This window comes from Dromaius novaehollandiae, chromosome 1 (assembly GCF_036370855.1).
Source record: "Dromaius novaehollandiae isolate bDroNov1 chromosome 1, bDroNov1.hap1, whole genome shotgun sequence".
In the NCBI taxonomy this organism is placed as follows: Eukaryota; Metazoa; Chordata; class Aves; order Casuariiformes; family Dromaiidae; genus Dromaius; species Dromaius novaehollandiae.
The window spans coordinates 155753199-155769894 of NC_088098.1; the positions used below are offsets into that span (position 1 = coordinate 155753199).

Genomic DNA, 16696 nt, shown 5'->3' on the forward strand with positions numbered 1-16696 from the left:
ACCGACTGATGACCTGTGAATATGTCCAGACTGTTTCTGCAGCTTATGTGTGTGTGCAGTAGGCCTATTTTAGGCTCATATGTCTTACTACGCATGAAGAGAACAACTATACATGCTGTTAATTGATGTGTCTTGGACACGCTGGAATCTCTGGAAAGATACAGAAGCCCTGGATTTAATGTGCACCTATTACAAACTTCCATAAGATGTGACAGTCACTGAACACTTGCAAACACTTTGTATTACTGTTTGGAAGCACAATCACTTATGAGTAGGGTGAGTAGCTGGCATTCTGTCTTTAACACATCCAGTATAATTTATATTAATGCTGGAAAGAGTTAAATAGAAACATGAATACTAGTATTTTCTTATTCTCTGCATCACTGTGCTGGGTATATTCCATCTGGAATCTGAAGCATCTTATTACTGAATTTCTTTATTTCTATATCAACTTTATGAGATTTTACCGTCACATTTATAATTCTGCACTATAAAGCTCATTTGAAAGGTTGGAATCTATGTTATTTTTCACCATTACAGAAGCAGCATGAAATCCTTGTGGCTTCAAAAAAATAGCAGATTTTTGTAACAGATTATTGTTTGAACATGGAAAGGAAGATAAACAAAGATGAATCCTAGGTTCCTGTGACTGTAGAAAAGAGATCAAAAGTAAACAGAGAATGACTAGATACCTGGAGGACCTGGGACTCCTTCCCGACCTGGATCACCCCGTGTACCGTTTAGCCCTGGATATCCCACTGGACCTGCGTCGCCTGGGAATCCTCTTGCACCTTTTGCACCTAAATTATATAAAAGAAAGTAAAGCAAGTGAGATCCAAAAAACCCAGAAATGTGCATAGGCAAAGATAGTAGGCAAAGATTGTGGTGAATATCATAATGATGTATTTCAGGATGCAAAGATTAATTTTTAAAAATTTAATTGGATGCTGTGCACTGTAGATCTTTAGGACCATCCAAGATCCCAAGACATGGATGAAATGCTAGGCTAAGTGCTCTGCAAACGTGTTAAAAAGACTGCTCCTGACTTCAAGACTAATGATATGGAGGCTACTGGAGTGAATATCATATGTCTAATAGACTTTTGGAGACTTTTTAAAAGAATTTTTTGTAAATTAAGTTTCTTAGCTTAAAGTCAAAAGGCGATGTCAAAGGAAGAATGCTCAATAGAAACCGGTATAGGAGAGAGGCTGTAGGAGGAATTAAGTTTTACCTTGCTGGCTAGAACTGACCACAGAACAAGAGCAGGCTGTTTTAAATAACCACAAAACAGAAAAATAAGGCTAACGGTTAGATCTAATCAGCTTAGGAACAGAATACAAAGTAATTTGTCTACTTACTGTGTTTGCAATAGTGCAGGTCTACAACTAGGATAGTCAAAGAAGGGCTGTGCCCTGAGAAAGCGTTCCTCTGGCCCTGACCTTATGTTCATACTGACGTTCCGACTTCCAGGAAAAATGAAACCCTCACTTCCTTTTGACGTAATATTTGGTATTTCAGTAAGGGCAACTGCTTATTAGTGTTTCTTAACATCTGAAAGCCTACAAGCATTTAGTAGGATTCTTTTCTTTCTGTTAAGTTTATAAGATTATACTATTTATGCATTTTTTCATGCAATAATTCTATTACATTATTCTCATTAGTATGTTGCATGCCAAGATCAAGATATTTGGTAATGTTTTTAAAAATAATTCCTAGGGAATGCTTTGCTTTTTATTTCCCAGAACTAGTTCCTTGAACTCCAAGTTCCCAGCTCATACTTGAAGGTCAGCAACATGCTTTAACATTTTTAGTGTTGTTGCTTAGCGTCATCATGAATTACAACCCATTTATTTATTACACTGAAAGCAAGTTTCTCTCTATTCATCCCTAACTATGAAAAAATAATCAAAATGTCACTCGAATTCTGATGCTTTTTCCATTTTAGTTTTCTGATTTTTTATTATTTAGCCATCAGTTTTTGAAGTTTTAGTTGTTGTTCATGAAGGGGAGAAGGAAATTTTAAAAGAAGGTTAGAATTAAGGAGCATATAAACAGCCTATGCAGTGTGAATAGCATTTTCCCAGTGCAATACAGGACCATTGTTCTCTCCCCCATATGAACAATAACTTCTCAGAAAGCAATTAAAAGGAAAACTCCTAGGCTTTCAGGTCTCAATGAAAAATTCTAATGTGCCTTTTACCCAAATAGCATCTTCGCCTTGTTTGCCATCTGTAATAACCGACTCATTCATTCTGCTCAGAATTGTACTAATTAAAAAGCCATGTTAGAGAAAGCAGGCAGCAGATGGAGAATGCAAGCACTGCTTACCACGTATTTCAGTAACTTATTACGTGATGTTAGCTTGTGTTAACATGTTGCGCCAAACAGTAGTAAGAAAAAGTTCTTATTTTAGAACAATGTTCAGTTTGCAAACTTTTAAGTAGTACGGTTGCAAGATAAAACAGCTTAAATACAACATCCTAAGGAGACAATGGTGATAGCGTAAATTAGATTTTGGTACTTTTGTGTCAATATAGTGAACATGGGCAAGCATTACACTCCAGAAAACTAGATTGATGGAGCTATAGCAACAAGAAGCTGATAAAAGCTGTAAAAAGTGTCCTATTCTTCCCAGTTTTCTATCTCCAGAACTTTCTCAGGTTGAAAGGAGGCTACAAACACAGAATTCGGCCCTCAGCAAGGGCATTTTTCCTGTTGTTGGAGGGCAGGGAGACAATAAACCTTAAAAGTACTGAAAGATATAAACTGATGAAAATAGAGAAAGAGCTGTTAAAGGGCTAACCAAAACTCTAAAATATAAAACACAAGAATCTGTGGTGCAACACCAATGTACAGCAGTCTTAGAGACAGAAATTAAATCTGTCTGCAGAAACAAATCATCCTACTCAGGAAAAGATACAAAGATCGCAAAGCAAAAAATCTTTAGCAGCACTGATCCTAGTGCCAAACTAAGGCATTAAGACTAAGACAACATAAATCAGAACTATATATCATCTCTCAACAGAGAGAAGATTTCTCCTTTTAAGAGCCATGAATTTGTGATAAATCAATTCATACATGCCATAATAAACCCTGTTCTGAAAAAATAAAAAGGCTGACCTTAAACATTATAGTCCAGATCTCCGACCTTGGCCAAGGCACAGAGGGTGCAGCTCAGGAATAAGTGCACCAAGAATTTTACAAATCCTGAACTCTGAAGGACCAAATTATGTTATTTATCAGTATCCTTATCAGCTGGAGAGAATTATTTACTGAAAATCAGCTTTATTGCTCAGACCGGGAAGAAGTATGCTTATAGGAACTATCAGTGGTGCTTAGAGGCACCACTGATAGTTTCTACAGAGAGATCTCTTTGAGGTCTAATGTTCTGACCTCTTAGCACACCTTGTCTGTGTTTCATTCCCCATCTCACACAGTCCTTCATACCCTGTCCCTACCTCCTCTTCCTTTAGGAAAGAGGTGAGAAACCTTCATTTCTGGGATTGCCAAATGATCCCTCTGGGCCTGGGCAGATGAGCTCTGCAAGGAAAGTGTGCGTGGGCACAGACAGTGCAACTGCATGGCGTCAGACAACCTGGCCCATTACGCTGAGCTGTATCAAACAGTTTAAGCTGACCCTCATTGAAGGGCTGTGCATATCATGTGAAGAGCAGCAGTGAGAAGGAGCTTTTGCAATGCTCCATTGCAACCCTCTCCTCCAAGGATAACAGGAATTATTGCCCCACTCTTAGAGGACAGGACTTTCCCCGTGAGGTGCCCAATCAGCTGTGAGGGACGGCAGGGATTTCTTTCTCCCTGTTTACTCTCACTTACGTGCAGTGGGGAAGAGCAAATGGGAGGCACTTTCTGTTTCTGTTTCATGGCTGAAATTCATCAGCGGGCAGAATTAGCTCAGGAATGGTACAGCCACCAAGGCTGCATGCTGCTCACACCCCTCTGCCTACTTCAAGTTAATGCTTTCCTCTATTGTCACTTCTTGGGCCTAAAATACACTCACTGCTAAGACACAGCTTGAATAGGTTTGGCAAGATCTTCCTCAAAATGTCATGCATATGGGAACAAAAGTGAAGGCAAAATGTTACCTGTGGCTCCCGGCAGTCCTGGCTTGCCTTGGGATCCCTTTGGCGCTCTCACACAGCCCGCGCCTGCAAACAAACATGATTAGTTGCACGGTATGCGCTCACATGCTCTCTTTCATCAGCTCTGTGCCCTGCAGTTGAGACAACATTAAAGCCAGTGAATTATATTTAATGGGCAAAATCCCAAGTTAAAAAAAGTTGTCTTTGTTTTATAACAGAAATTTGCTAATGGGTGGCATTTCCTGGGGAGCATTCAGGCTGAGCTCCACCCCAATAACACTGAACCAAGAACCATTCTTCTGCCTATTTTATTGGGACTACAGTGTCTGCTCTAGTAAGACTGGCATAGCAAAGGTATTCCAACGTTATAGATGGCTGTTTTTCCAGAGAGACACTTCTTCTCCCTGTAGGCAATGTTTATTTTTGACCTGAAGTTTACAATCAAGAGTGTCTGAAGTAGTAATCAAAAAGAAAGTATCAAGCCACAAGAGCAGCATAAGACTAAATATTAAGGTATTTTCAAGCCACTTCTATGTACAGTACCTGACCAAATTGGCTCAGTTCCATCTCCTCTGGAAGAGTCTTCAATGATTTGTCCACAGTCTATGAGTGCAGAATGGGAGAAGACAGTTATCATTTACAAGTGAAGAATTCTAAAACCTTTTCAATTCTAGCCAGTGTCTATTACAACATTATATAATGTATTCACTTAACTATTGTGCATTGGAGAAACCACATGAAACAAAAAATTATAAAATATTGGAACTCTTCTACCTGTATATTTATTAGAGCCAGGCCTGAAACTTAATTCTCCCACTGTTAGAAGCCTACGTTTTCCCCACAGTGTATTGGGTGTGCAGGTGCCTACTTCGACTTGCAAATTCTGCCAGACACATCAAAGCTTAGCAACAAAACTCTGAGCCAAAGTCTTGTGAATATAGCCCCGGCATTCTTATGCTGGGAGGGATTTGGAAAGCTGCAGAGATACCGTGACATCTGGAAGGACAGATACACAATTTTCTCTGGCCAATTAGAAGGTTAAGTTGGATGGGAAAGACTAGAGAGAAACTACTGTGAGTACTCTAAAGGGCAGAACACTGCTCTGTTGCCTTCAACTGCTCAAAAAAAGATAGATTCTACTCAATGATACTGACACAGCCATTTATGCTATTTTGACACTTGAAATGAAAATACTGGAAAGTATTTCTTTCTTCAAGGCTTCTGAACAACTAACACAGTCAATCCCTTTTTACCCATATAATCTCCCAGCAAATGCTGTCTTTTAAACAGTGATGCTGTACAGATACTGTACACAATCCAATAATGGTCTCCCATGGCTTTGATACAAGACAGAGCATTCACTCTTACCTAGCTGGCCAGGCTCTCCTGGCAGACCAGGCAAACCTGGAGGTCCATGGCTTCCATCTGGTCCACGGTCACCTGGAGGACCATGGTATCCTTTTGGGCCAGTAAATCCTTCACCTGGCAGGCCAGCTTCTCCTGGAAAGCCCTTTGGGCCCAATTCTCCTGGATAACCAGGATCACCAGGGAAACCTCTGATACCATCACCCTGTGGGAAGTGGATAGAAGTGATCACTCTTGACTTTGCTGAGAAACAAACAAAACTCAAACAGTTAAACTACTCTTATGAGTAACATTTTGTAGGCAGCTACTCCTCACGTATCACATCCCAGCTATTTAAATCAATGCTGCAAATAACATATATTTGAAATAATCAGACTACAGTTCAGATCCCACAGCAGAAAAGGCACTCAAGAAGTGCTCTCACCAGGGAGCATTCCTGTAAAAAGGCTGGCCAATGAACAACACTGGGCAACACAAATTACTAGTGAGGACCACCTTACTCCCCTTTCTGTGAAGCTGCAAGTGGATTTTGGGGAATCCACACACATCACTAGAGAGCTCCTTGCTCTGCTGCTTACATGTGTGGCTCTTGGTGGTCTGACTGGAATGTGACCAGTATATTCTCACATCCTACTCCTCTGTTCTCAGTCAAGAAAAGGGAAAGGGAAAAAACTGAAAATATAATGTCCTCTTTGTCAGAGCAGACAGAAAGACAGGAACTGAGGAGGCAGACAAAGGTTACAAAGTATCAGGATAGGGATAATATTTATCAACACTAATAATAATCATTGGAGTTAGGTCCAGCTGGTGTTTGAATCCCAACTAGTTTTGCTGTGGCATTTAGTTCGCAAATCTTGAGAACAGCTGGCATAAAGTTGTGCCCAAATAAGTAGTTTTTGGGGGGCCTATTATTCTAGTGATATTGCTGCAATCTTAAATCAACATTTTATGACTAGAAAATGTTTCCATCCTTAGAAGCAGTAGAAAGTATCATCTTTACTGGTAGCAACAACCACTGCAGTCCAGATTTGATGCTATGGCTCTGGCCCATCTTGTGATGCAAGAGCATCCTAATGGTCCAAACCAGCATTTATGATAGGCAAGACGAATTGCACTTGCAGGGTGTTCTTTTGCCTACAGTAAGACACTAGAAGACCAACACAGACTAGATGTCTAACTTTCAGATGGCTACAGTTAGTTGGGTGAGATGCTACCAAGCATATGTATGATGACATGACCTACATTTTGAGGATGTAAAATTCTAATAATTTTTACTTTTCTGTAACTCAATCACAACAAAGCTGTAGAAGTTCTGTCACACTGAGTATCTCTTAGATAAAGTTAGGAGTCACTAATAAATGCCTAATAATCACTAACAAAGCACTAATAGCAAATTGGCCTAACTGGGTTGTACAGTACCACTTATTTGTTTAAATAAAATGGGAATGAAAGAGAACAGCTATTTAAAAAACCTGGGAGTAAAACTGATGTTTGATACATCAATAACCAGCAAATCTAGTTTAGTTGTGTATCACAATCTGTGCATGAAGGACAGCCAGGTGATGACAATTTCTCAGAATTAAATTCATTAGCAATGGAGTGTGGCTGAAATGATTTAGCTATATTTGCTACTTACTGGAAGGCCAGGCTGTCCTGGTAAACCATCTAAGCCATCTCTGCCTGGGAAGCCATCTTCACCTCTGATACCAGGCAGCCCAGGATCTCCTCGAATTCCTTTGGTGCCTAAAGAAGAGCTCTCATTGTGAGACTAGTCTCTCATGAAAAGTATGAGTAATTGCAAAACACATGCAACATGAATTTTTTACATTACCTTTAGTAGTTATGTGTAAAGAAGCTCCCTTTTCTCCTTTTAGTCCAGGAAATCCATGCGGACCTGACAATCCCTGACGTTATCCATATTGAAAAAACAAACAAACAAACCAAGAACCACTTAAGTATCAAGATTTGTATTTCTAGTATCCTGTCTGCTCTAAGTTTACTTCTTTTCTATTACTTTCTATGAATAATTCCCTCTTTAGTATTCCCATTCTTGTGCCTGAACCTTTATTAATATGCTCTACCTGTGTAAGGCCACTGGAGCAAGGTCTCGTGGCATGACAGGGGTGCTTTTGCATGAGGAAGGCTCTGGTGGAAGTGCTGCTTTCTATGAGCTAGAGTCCAACAGATGACTGCAGCTGGAGGACTGCATCAGAGGAGGCATGGTAAATTACTTACTGTTCACCAGTGAGGGAATTGCTGTAAGCAACCCTTCGGCACCACAGAAACACAACTCAAGGTTATATTTGTCTGTAGGCATTCTCGCCTGCCCACCACTACAAATAACAGCCTCATAACTATCAGTGGATTATGCTTCACAACACTGGGTTTGAAAAGTAACATTTTCTTCATTTACGAGGGACAAGAACTTAGGCACAGAGCGATTAAGTGACTTGCCTCAAACCACAGAATCGTAGGAAGGTTTTGGTTAGAAGGGACAGTGGAGGTCTGTCCAAAACAATGCTAAGAGCTAGATACAGCAGGTTGCATAGGATCCTGTCCAGTTAAGTTTCGAAAATCTCCAAGGATGGAGATTTCATCTCTTGCAAAGGCAATCTGTGGTGAAGCTGAAGACCAGGCTCTGTGATTCCTGATCCCTTGGTATAACACAAAGGTCTCTTTTCGAATATCTCATCTGAAAGCAGTATTGCCAGCTTTCTGGCCAAGAGCCTTTGGGTCACTGGACCAAACCAATGGTAGGTGCCAAGACCCGGAGGTTACAGATTCATTCACCACTAGCCATTTCACATCAGTTAGTTTTAGTTCTGGATAGTCATATTCATGCTCACAAAATATAAGCCATGTATGTTAGATTTCTCCTACCTTCCTCTCACTCAGTTCCGGGGTAAACATCGAATGAAATGAATCTTCCTGATACATATATTTTTTGCTTAAAAGACTCCTTTGCCATTAATTATTTAATAGGGCATCTTTTCCATCACTATCTTTTACTGACTTTCTCCAAGAGTTTCTTGTGTGAAAAGCACATGTGGAAACTGTATCTCAGCTGCTGGTCGTGTTAAGAATACAGATTCACAATTCTGTAAGTCTGAAGGGAGGGATCAAATCTAAGTAAAAGGATCCTTGTTTACCTGGACATATTTGAAAATTGCATTGTAATGATCAGTGAAGCTGTGTCTAGATACCAGAGTGGAGATGTTTGTTTCAGATGTTCCTTTTTGCAGGCCAGAAGGAATGCCAGAAACTTGCTAAATATGCTATTTTATTGATTATATATCTGCAGAGTTCTTCAAGAATAATTGCTGCAATAATTACCTGTTTTTCACTTTTCTATTTTTTGTTTTTAAGGTTTAGATGTTGTGTATAATGCAATTTTAGCACATAGGTGTTTTCTAATGGTTTACAGTTGTTTCTCATTCTGCTTTCCCCACAGAAAGGAATGCCCATTACTTAGAATCAAATTCTGTTTTCATTGAATTGACATAGATCTGATCTAAATTAAGTTAATTTGTTATCTATAAATGTAACATGTTGAACATGCTCAAAGAATTATGGAGTCCCTTCTGACTAGGAATACAGACCAAGGATATTTAAGCTAACTTTTTCTACTTCAAATTTTCTGCAGACCAGAAGTTTTGATACAGTCAAGGCTTTGCTGCTGAGTGATATTTTGCTATGCTATGGTATGTCTGCATATGTCTTAACTTCACAGTAATTTAAAGTTGAATTATTGAGTAAAGATATTGAAATTCTTCAGTTCAAAGGCAAAAAATAATTTGCAAAGCTTTAGGAAAACCAATACTTCAAAACTGAACCATTTGAAAATATGTTTTTCAATTTTTTCCCCAAGACTCTTGGAAAGTAGAACTTTTCATAAAAATAATTCAATTTTCAGGAAAAAAAATCTATTTTTTCCTGTTTTTTTTGACCTCAACAATCAAGCCAAAGTTTATTTTTAATATGTTTAATTCCAAAATAAAAAAAACTTTAAGCAGTTGTAAGTGACTGTGTTTTTGGCTGTTCAGAAGAGACTAAAGCACTAACTGAAGACATTAAGTTTGCTCTGACAGCTTTTCATAGGCAAAATCAGTTCTGGGTCAGCCCTACAAAAATTTGATTCTAAACTCTTGAGAGAAGATGTAACTTCCTGAAGTCAGTTCTGACTGAGAAAACATGATGGAGTTAGCATACCACAGCACCTTTAACTGTAAATAATAAGCAAACAATTATTAGCAAAGCAGTCTTTGCAGAGTTATTCACTGGTGGCTTTTAAGAAGATTTAGTTTATTATAAACAAGGATGTCACAGTTTGTCAGCTTGACATATGCATCTTCTTAGAAACTGCTGTAAGGAACTGCTGAAATTGCTACCCTGCTAGATGGCCAGATCATGATCAGTACTACAGCTGGTCATCAGGTCATTTCTAGTAGGCATAAAAAACCGCACATTAAAGAAACAAGTATCTTACTTTTGCCCCAGGATAACCAGGAATACCATGTGGGCCTTGATCACCAGGTTCTCCTTTTGTCCCAGGCTGGCCAGGAGTTCCTGGAAAACCACGTGGGCCAGGAGGACCAGTAGAGCCCCTTCTGATTTCCTCCCCCACAAGGCAAGTACCACAGTCCCCTTCTTCGCCTAAGAAAATGGTTTGGAAAGAGAAGAAAGAATGCTCTGTCAGAACAAATACACTTTCACCTGTATCCATAATATACATATCTGAGAATACTTGAGAACTTTCTCAAATATGTCAGAAAAGTGCGTCTTCCTTTTTTCATACAAGAAACTTACACAGTGTTTCCCTCATTGTATTAGCACCAGACCAAATTCATTCGTCTCTGTGTATGCCATATTTAGACAAAACTCAAACAGAATGCAATGGGAGTTTTACACAATTGCATAACAGCAGATAATCTGTGCACTTGTTTGCTATAACCTGCCTTTAGGTCCTTTCGGTCCTCTTTGCCCAGGAAAACCTTGTGTGCCAGCTCTACCTGGAGTCCCCTCCTGTCCTTTTAATCCAAAGAGATAACCTAGAAGGTTAATTAAATAAAAATTTAAATTAATGTATTGTATTTTTACTTTTCTTCTCTTTCTTCCCTGTTCCTTTGAGCTGCACCACATCTGCATTTTTCTGTTTCCACTCAATGTCATTTACTGTCTAACCCAGTTTGTTCTTATCTACCACCTTCTCTCTTTTCTCCTTTTCACAGCTTCCCACATGCATTGTCAGTAATTTCAGTTTGCACAATAATGGCCTATCTGCCCCCTTCCTTAACCAACTCTTCACCTTCCTGCCACTCTGTCGTGACATAACCACCCAAAAGGGCCATTTGCTTCCCTCTGCCTTCCTAAGCCCTGCTTATTTCATCTGTTTTCGAAGAATTCACCTTCTTTGGTATTCCTCAGCAGTGATAGTCCTCCCGATAGCAGCTTGCCTGGCTTTTTCCTCCCTTTAGCTATGATTGTTCCGCAGGACAGGTGCACTCCAAGGCGCACACATCAGGAACTGACCGGCGCACATGGCCCCAGGCCCAGGTTTTCCTGGGCTGGAAACCACCATGAGGCATATGGGGACAGTATATGCTCAGGTCTCATCTCAATGTGGTTGTAGGACATGGCCTCAGGACCCAGGAAGTGGTCTGCTACCACAAACACAACCTTTGTAACTTCTGGTACTCCTGGCCCTGCTCTTCCTCAGCACAGCGTATTTTGCAGTACCACAGACCACCAGCTCTGGATCACTTTCTGCAATCCTTTTCTCCATGCCTGCTCTTGCACTGTCTGACACTCTTCACAGAGGCAGAGAATAACCTAGGTTGGAAGGGACGTCCAGAGACCATCTGGTCCAACCCTCTGCTCAAAGCAGGGCCAAACTTAAAGTTAGAGCAAGTTGTCCAGCTCCTTGTTGCGATTTGTGACCTTTGCCTCTTGTCCTTTCGCTGTGCACCTGAGTGAAGGGTCTGGTTCCATTTTTCCTATGACCTCCCGAGAGACAGAGGAAGACAGCAGTAAGCTTCCTCTTAGCCTTCTCTTCTCCAGGCTAAGGAATAAACCCAGCTCTTTCATCCACTCCTTGTGCATCATACGCTCCAGCCCCCAACCGTCTTGACAGCCCTCCATAGATTAGTGTTTTTCTTGTACCGTGGAGACAAAAACTGGACTTTTCTGCAACTTCTCATTTTAATCTCTGTTTGTTGAACATGCTGTTTACAGTCAGTATGTCCTCCATTTGAGACCCTGTTCAATCTATCTTTTATCTCTTGCACACTTACTAGGACCCTGTTATCCGAGCGCTGGTATACGTCTTTTATGTGAAACTTCAGCTGTAAAAAATCTTTTTTTCACCATGAAAAAAATGCAAGTCTGAGCATGAAATCCCCATATCCCTCCCAAAGGCCAAAACAGGTCTCTGTATTTCAAATTTGCCAGAATTGTCTAAAAATCATGTTAACCTTTTTTTTTCATCCATGAGCATACAACTTTTTCCCCCTGTGTCCCCCCCCACCAGCTATCCATTTTGTTTCATTCTCTCAATCTACTTTTTCACTCTGCCTTGCCAAAAACTATCTATAAAGATGCTCTTGTGAGTTCTCATCATTTCTCTTCATGCACTTACCAGGAGATCCGCGGGGACCAGGTGGACCACGGAGTCCTGGTGTGCCGTGCTTACCCGGAAACCCAGGCGTGCCCGCCTGATAAGCAGGAGAACCTATTTCACCTTTTTCACCCTTTGGTCCCATTTCTCCAGGTAAGCCTGGCTTATCCCCGTCCCCTGGAACAGAACCACAAACAGGGAAGAAGCTCAGAAGAATTTCTTAACAAAGCTGCACAAAGAGCAGTTACATAACAGAAGTGAAAATTCATGCAACTACATCTAGCACACAAAGAAAAACAGAGACATTTAGTGCATAGCAAAAATGGTAACAGTATTTTTCACTCAAACAATCAACAACAGCTACTGAAGCAAGTAACTTCTTATCTCTACGGCAGTTGCCTTGCCAGAGCCCTATGGGAGCCAAGGCAGGAGTGCAAAGTGCACCTCTGAGCTTCTGCCCCAGCAGTTAGTTATCTATCACACTGTATTGTATATTACACAATGCACCACAGTTCCCTGCCCCAACGCCATTCCAGTTAAAACTTGTTATAAAATCCAGTTGTTAGAACACGTGATGCTGGTGTATTACCATCGGTGAATCCAGGAAGACCAGGTGCTCCAGGATCTCCCTCCTCTCCTGGGTCTCCCTCTGGTCCAGAAATACCTGGAAAGCCTGGATCACCTCTTGCACCTGAAAGACATCCCCAGTTCCACAAAATACACATTAATGTGATGCTGTTTGTGACGCATAAATAGTGACTTTTGATATGCTGCAGATTGCTCAACCTACTGCAATTTTTAAAAAGTAAAAATTAAGAACTTCAACTGCTATAGAATATGATAAATTATTTCTTAAAGGTAGCTTTAGAAATGTAGAAACCTGCCACCTCTTGCCACCTCAATATGAATGCAGTCTATCTGAGAGATTTCTGTAAAGCCCTAACATCTGGGGCTGAGCATGCCCTGTAGCAGGAATGGTGCAGAGCCAGCAGGCTGAGGGAAAGGAGAACATCTCTCTGCACTTTCTAATATGCCCCCAGGGCCATGTTGCTCCCAGCAGGTACAGGAGGCCAGCCCTCTGGGGAAAGCTCCTCCTTCTCCTTATGTGAATTAGCCATGATAGCAGGTGTATATGTGAGCTTCATTCTGCTCCCCAGTACCAAAAGCATCTCACTGGGCCCAGCTGTTGCATGTAGAAAGTATCATGTTTTTTGTCAAAGGTCCACAATGCCAGAGGACATGTGATATGTCCAACATACTGCCTGCTTCCTTCTCTCTCCTCACAGTCGCGCCTGCTCCTATAACCTTGGCAGGGTGTTCTGGGTGGTTTGGACAATGTCTGGGGCCTTTTACCCTCTTTCTCAGGGAAGAAGGGACCCATACATTGTTAGTCTCCGGCTTTCAAGAAGGCTGGTAAACTCAACAGGATGAGGGCCCAGGCTGGAGCAATGGCATGTGATCATCCTTTCTGTTTGTTAGCACTTCCCCTGGCACAGTTTTGGCCTTGCAAACCGACATTCTCCCTCTCTGTGTTTCTGGTCTGGTCAGCCAGAGCCACCACTGCTCTGCAAAACAGCTGACAGTGGGTAGTACAAGCCTACTGAAAAGATCACAAAAGAAATTTTTCAATTTAAAAAAGGAAGAAACAAATCCCCTTCTATTCCTCAGGACTTCTTTCTTTTCCTTTTTTTCTTTTTATATATATTAGATTAGATGAATGGTCTCTGCTATTCCACCATTTAATCCAAAGACTCTGAAACTGAAAAGGAAGAAGAACACATATCTTCCATTCTTCCTCTCACAGTATGACTATGTCACACTCTTTTGCTTATTTTTTCTCTGTGGTCTCAGGAATGCATGGATACCTTTTGTATGGTAGTCCAGCTTCAGCAGGGGAGACAGAAAGAAGCCACTTGCCTGCAGAAAGGGCACTCTTTGGGAGGGCAACTATACCTTCTGTAACAGTTTAAGGAGTTGAATTTTCAGGATTTCATGCTTTTGATCTATGTGGAAGGTAGTCCATGGCTAAGATAAGTAACCTAAGTGAAGCAGACATACCTTTTCTTGGAATGGGGTAAGGAAGATAAGTTGTTGGTCCTGGAACACCTCTCTCACCCTGCTCTCCCTGTGTTAATAGAAATTGAAGTATTGCATTTAAGCATGTTATTCCAGAGGATTTTTTAAAACTGAAATATATGCCCATGAAACACAAAGAAACAAACTCTCAAAAGCAATGATGTGAATTTTAAGAAATCCGACAGACTCCAAGTTAACAACTCAACTGGTTATTCTACAATGACAACAAGCACTTCAATTGTTACTACATTACAAAGAAGAAAGGAAAGCAAAGTTACATCTGGTTTATTGCTTCTAGCAAATGAAAGTAAAACAGTACCTTGCTTCCTCTAGGACCATAGCCACCTGGTTCACCATCAAGTCCTGAAAAACCCTGTAATACACATCAAAATGGTTCACTTTTCCCTTATCCCAAAAAGGATAAAATTATTTGGTCTGTATCAGTTAGCTTCCACTGATATTGGTGTGAGAAATATGCAACAGCGCTGAACAGTTTGTCTTCCCTGGGGTGTAATAATTAAGGTAACACCATTAAGTGTCCTTGTGTTTCAGTGTTCTATTTGTTGGACCAAACCCAACTCCGGTCAAACGCCAGGGGACCTGCTGTGGCGCAGGCTCTGCAGCTCCTGGCAATGTGCGGTGGGATAGAGCGCCTACCCTCGCATCGTCCCCTTGGACATCCCCCTCGCACTCTCCTCCCCCACTCCCTCACAGCCATGCTGGGCACACTGTATGGCACAGAAATTTTCCATCCTCACCACAGCAAATCACAGAATCAAAGAATCACAGACTAGTTGGTGTTTTGAAGGGGCCTCCAGATACCATCTGGTCCAACCCCCTTGCTCAAGCAGGGGTAGCTAGAGCAGGATGCCAAGGACCACGTCCAGTCTGATGTTATAATATTTAAGGTCCTGCCCCCTTCCCTCAGTTGAAGTGTTTGAAATCCACTCTGCAAAAAGAGTAATGCTAAAAAGGTGAACTTTTGGGAGAAAACAGGGGCCAGATCCTTAACTGATACCAATCCACATAACTTAACTGAAACCAGCAAAGCTGTATAATTCACACTAGTTTGGTTATTAGCTAGCATTTTTAAGTAACTCCTGAGTTTCACAATGGGATGAACTCCTGCACAGAGCAGGAATTTTAATAACTGGCTCTATAAAACATTTACACAATTTTAAAGCACTACCAATTCCACAGCACTCAGCAAGATACCACAAACAGAACCATATACATCAAAGACTTTCCCATAATGGCAACTATAGATCAAAGTATCAGAAGAGGAGACTTAAGTAGTAGGTGTAAAATCTCTTTACACTAGATGGAGCTGGCGGCCTAAAAGTGAAGCCGGGGGATCAAGTCATTCATGAAAAAGCAACAAAAATGTGCTTACTGGGGAAAAGCCCATTAAGTAGCCCATTCCTTTGCATATACATATTATAGAGTGATATTCCATCCAAACCAATGTACACTCCACTAAAATTGTTGCCAAGATTTACCTTCAACAAAAGGAAGCCCCTGAAGGTTTCTGACTGAAGCACAAACATAAACTAAGGGAAAGACAGTTATTTAGCTTTAATAGTCTCTCAATGTACATATTACTGATTGATAGCATTTTTCCTTCCCGACCACCAGGTTTTGTGATTGGACTGAATAGCTGTGAAAATTTCATGTTATTATTGTCCTGCCTTGGTGGCAAGACAAATCCTTAAACCAACCAGGAATGGGGAAGCATGGAGAAGACATGCATCCCACAGTTATTTGAATATCTCATGGAAATAATTTCTAATACTGATTGAAGAGGCCTTTTTCTGAACACACATAAAAAGTATGAGCTCTTCATGTCTGGCAGAATTCTATTTTAAACATTGTGTCTGTTTCTATAGTGACAGAGATTTAATTGGTTTATTTATCAGTTTCCTTCTCTTTCATTTTGCTTTTTGATATCCAAGATGTAACACAGACTAGAGATTTCAAAAACATCTTCAGAAAGCTAATTAAAAGACTAAGTTTCTGCACGGCAGGAAGAAAGTTACAGAAAGCATGGTAGCAGTAAGGGGAACAATGAGTGTGATGCTTTCTCATAGTGCTCTGAAAACGTGCTTGTGTTGAAATGGCAAAACATGCTTTAGTTATAGGGCTTCTTTTTTATTTCCACTGATGAGGAGACCACCTGACCCAAAATTACAATGATAGATGAATCCAGACGATATTTACTAGACTACAGCTGGTATAATTTCAGGCAGAATTTGTCCTCTGCAGTTTGCTTTTCAGACAGCTTGTCTAAATATGCATTAAAAACAAGTCTCGTGTGAAATACTCACTCTTTCTCCACTGAGTCCTGGAAAACCATTGATACCAGGCAGCCCCTATGAAGGCACATTAAAATTAGCAAAATAAAGTGGCATCGTAACAAGTCTTTTAAGAACCATTATTATTTCTTAGCCAAAGTAAGTTGGACAGTAAATTCGAAGTTCTAAAACTAACAGTCATAATTCAGATACACTTTCAATGACATACATGTATGGTGGAAACAGAACAG

At 40.6% G+C, this 16696-nt stretch overlaps 1 protein-coding gene across 2 annotated transcripts in view; it reads right to left on the bottom strand.

Annotated features, from left to right (window-relative positions):
- The window catches only part of COL4A2 (collagen type IV alpha 2 chain), a 143225-nt gene that overhangs the window by 25023 nt on the left and 101506 nt on the right, over positions 1-16696 (bottom strand). For both annotated transcript variants that reach the window (XM_064504018.1, XM_064504013.1), the window contains exons 16-28: positions 16479-16523; positions 14474-14527; positions 14137-14203; positions 12668-12769; positions 12100-12255; positions 10421-10513; positions 9952-10118; positions 7297-7369; positions 7102-7208; positions 5469-5670; positions 4644-4703; positions 4104-4166; positions 693-800 (exon numbers count right to left, since the gene is read on the bottom strand). In XM_064504018.1, coding sequence (XP_064360088.1) covers positions 693-800; positions 4104-4166; positions 4644-4703; positions 5469-5670; positions 7102-7208; positions 7297-7369; positions 9952-10118; positions 10421-10513; positions 12100-12255; positions 12668-12769; positions 14137-14203; positions 14474-14527; positions 16479-16523 — 1297 coding nt within the window. The remainder of the gene's footprint in view (positions 1-692; positions 801-4103; positions 4167-4643; positions 4704-5468; positions 5671-7101; positions 7209-7296; positions 7370-9951; positions 10119-10420; positions 10514-12099; positions 12256-12667; positions 12770-14136; positions 14204-14473; positions 14528-16478; positions 16524-16696) is intronic.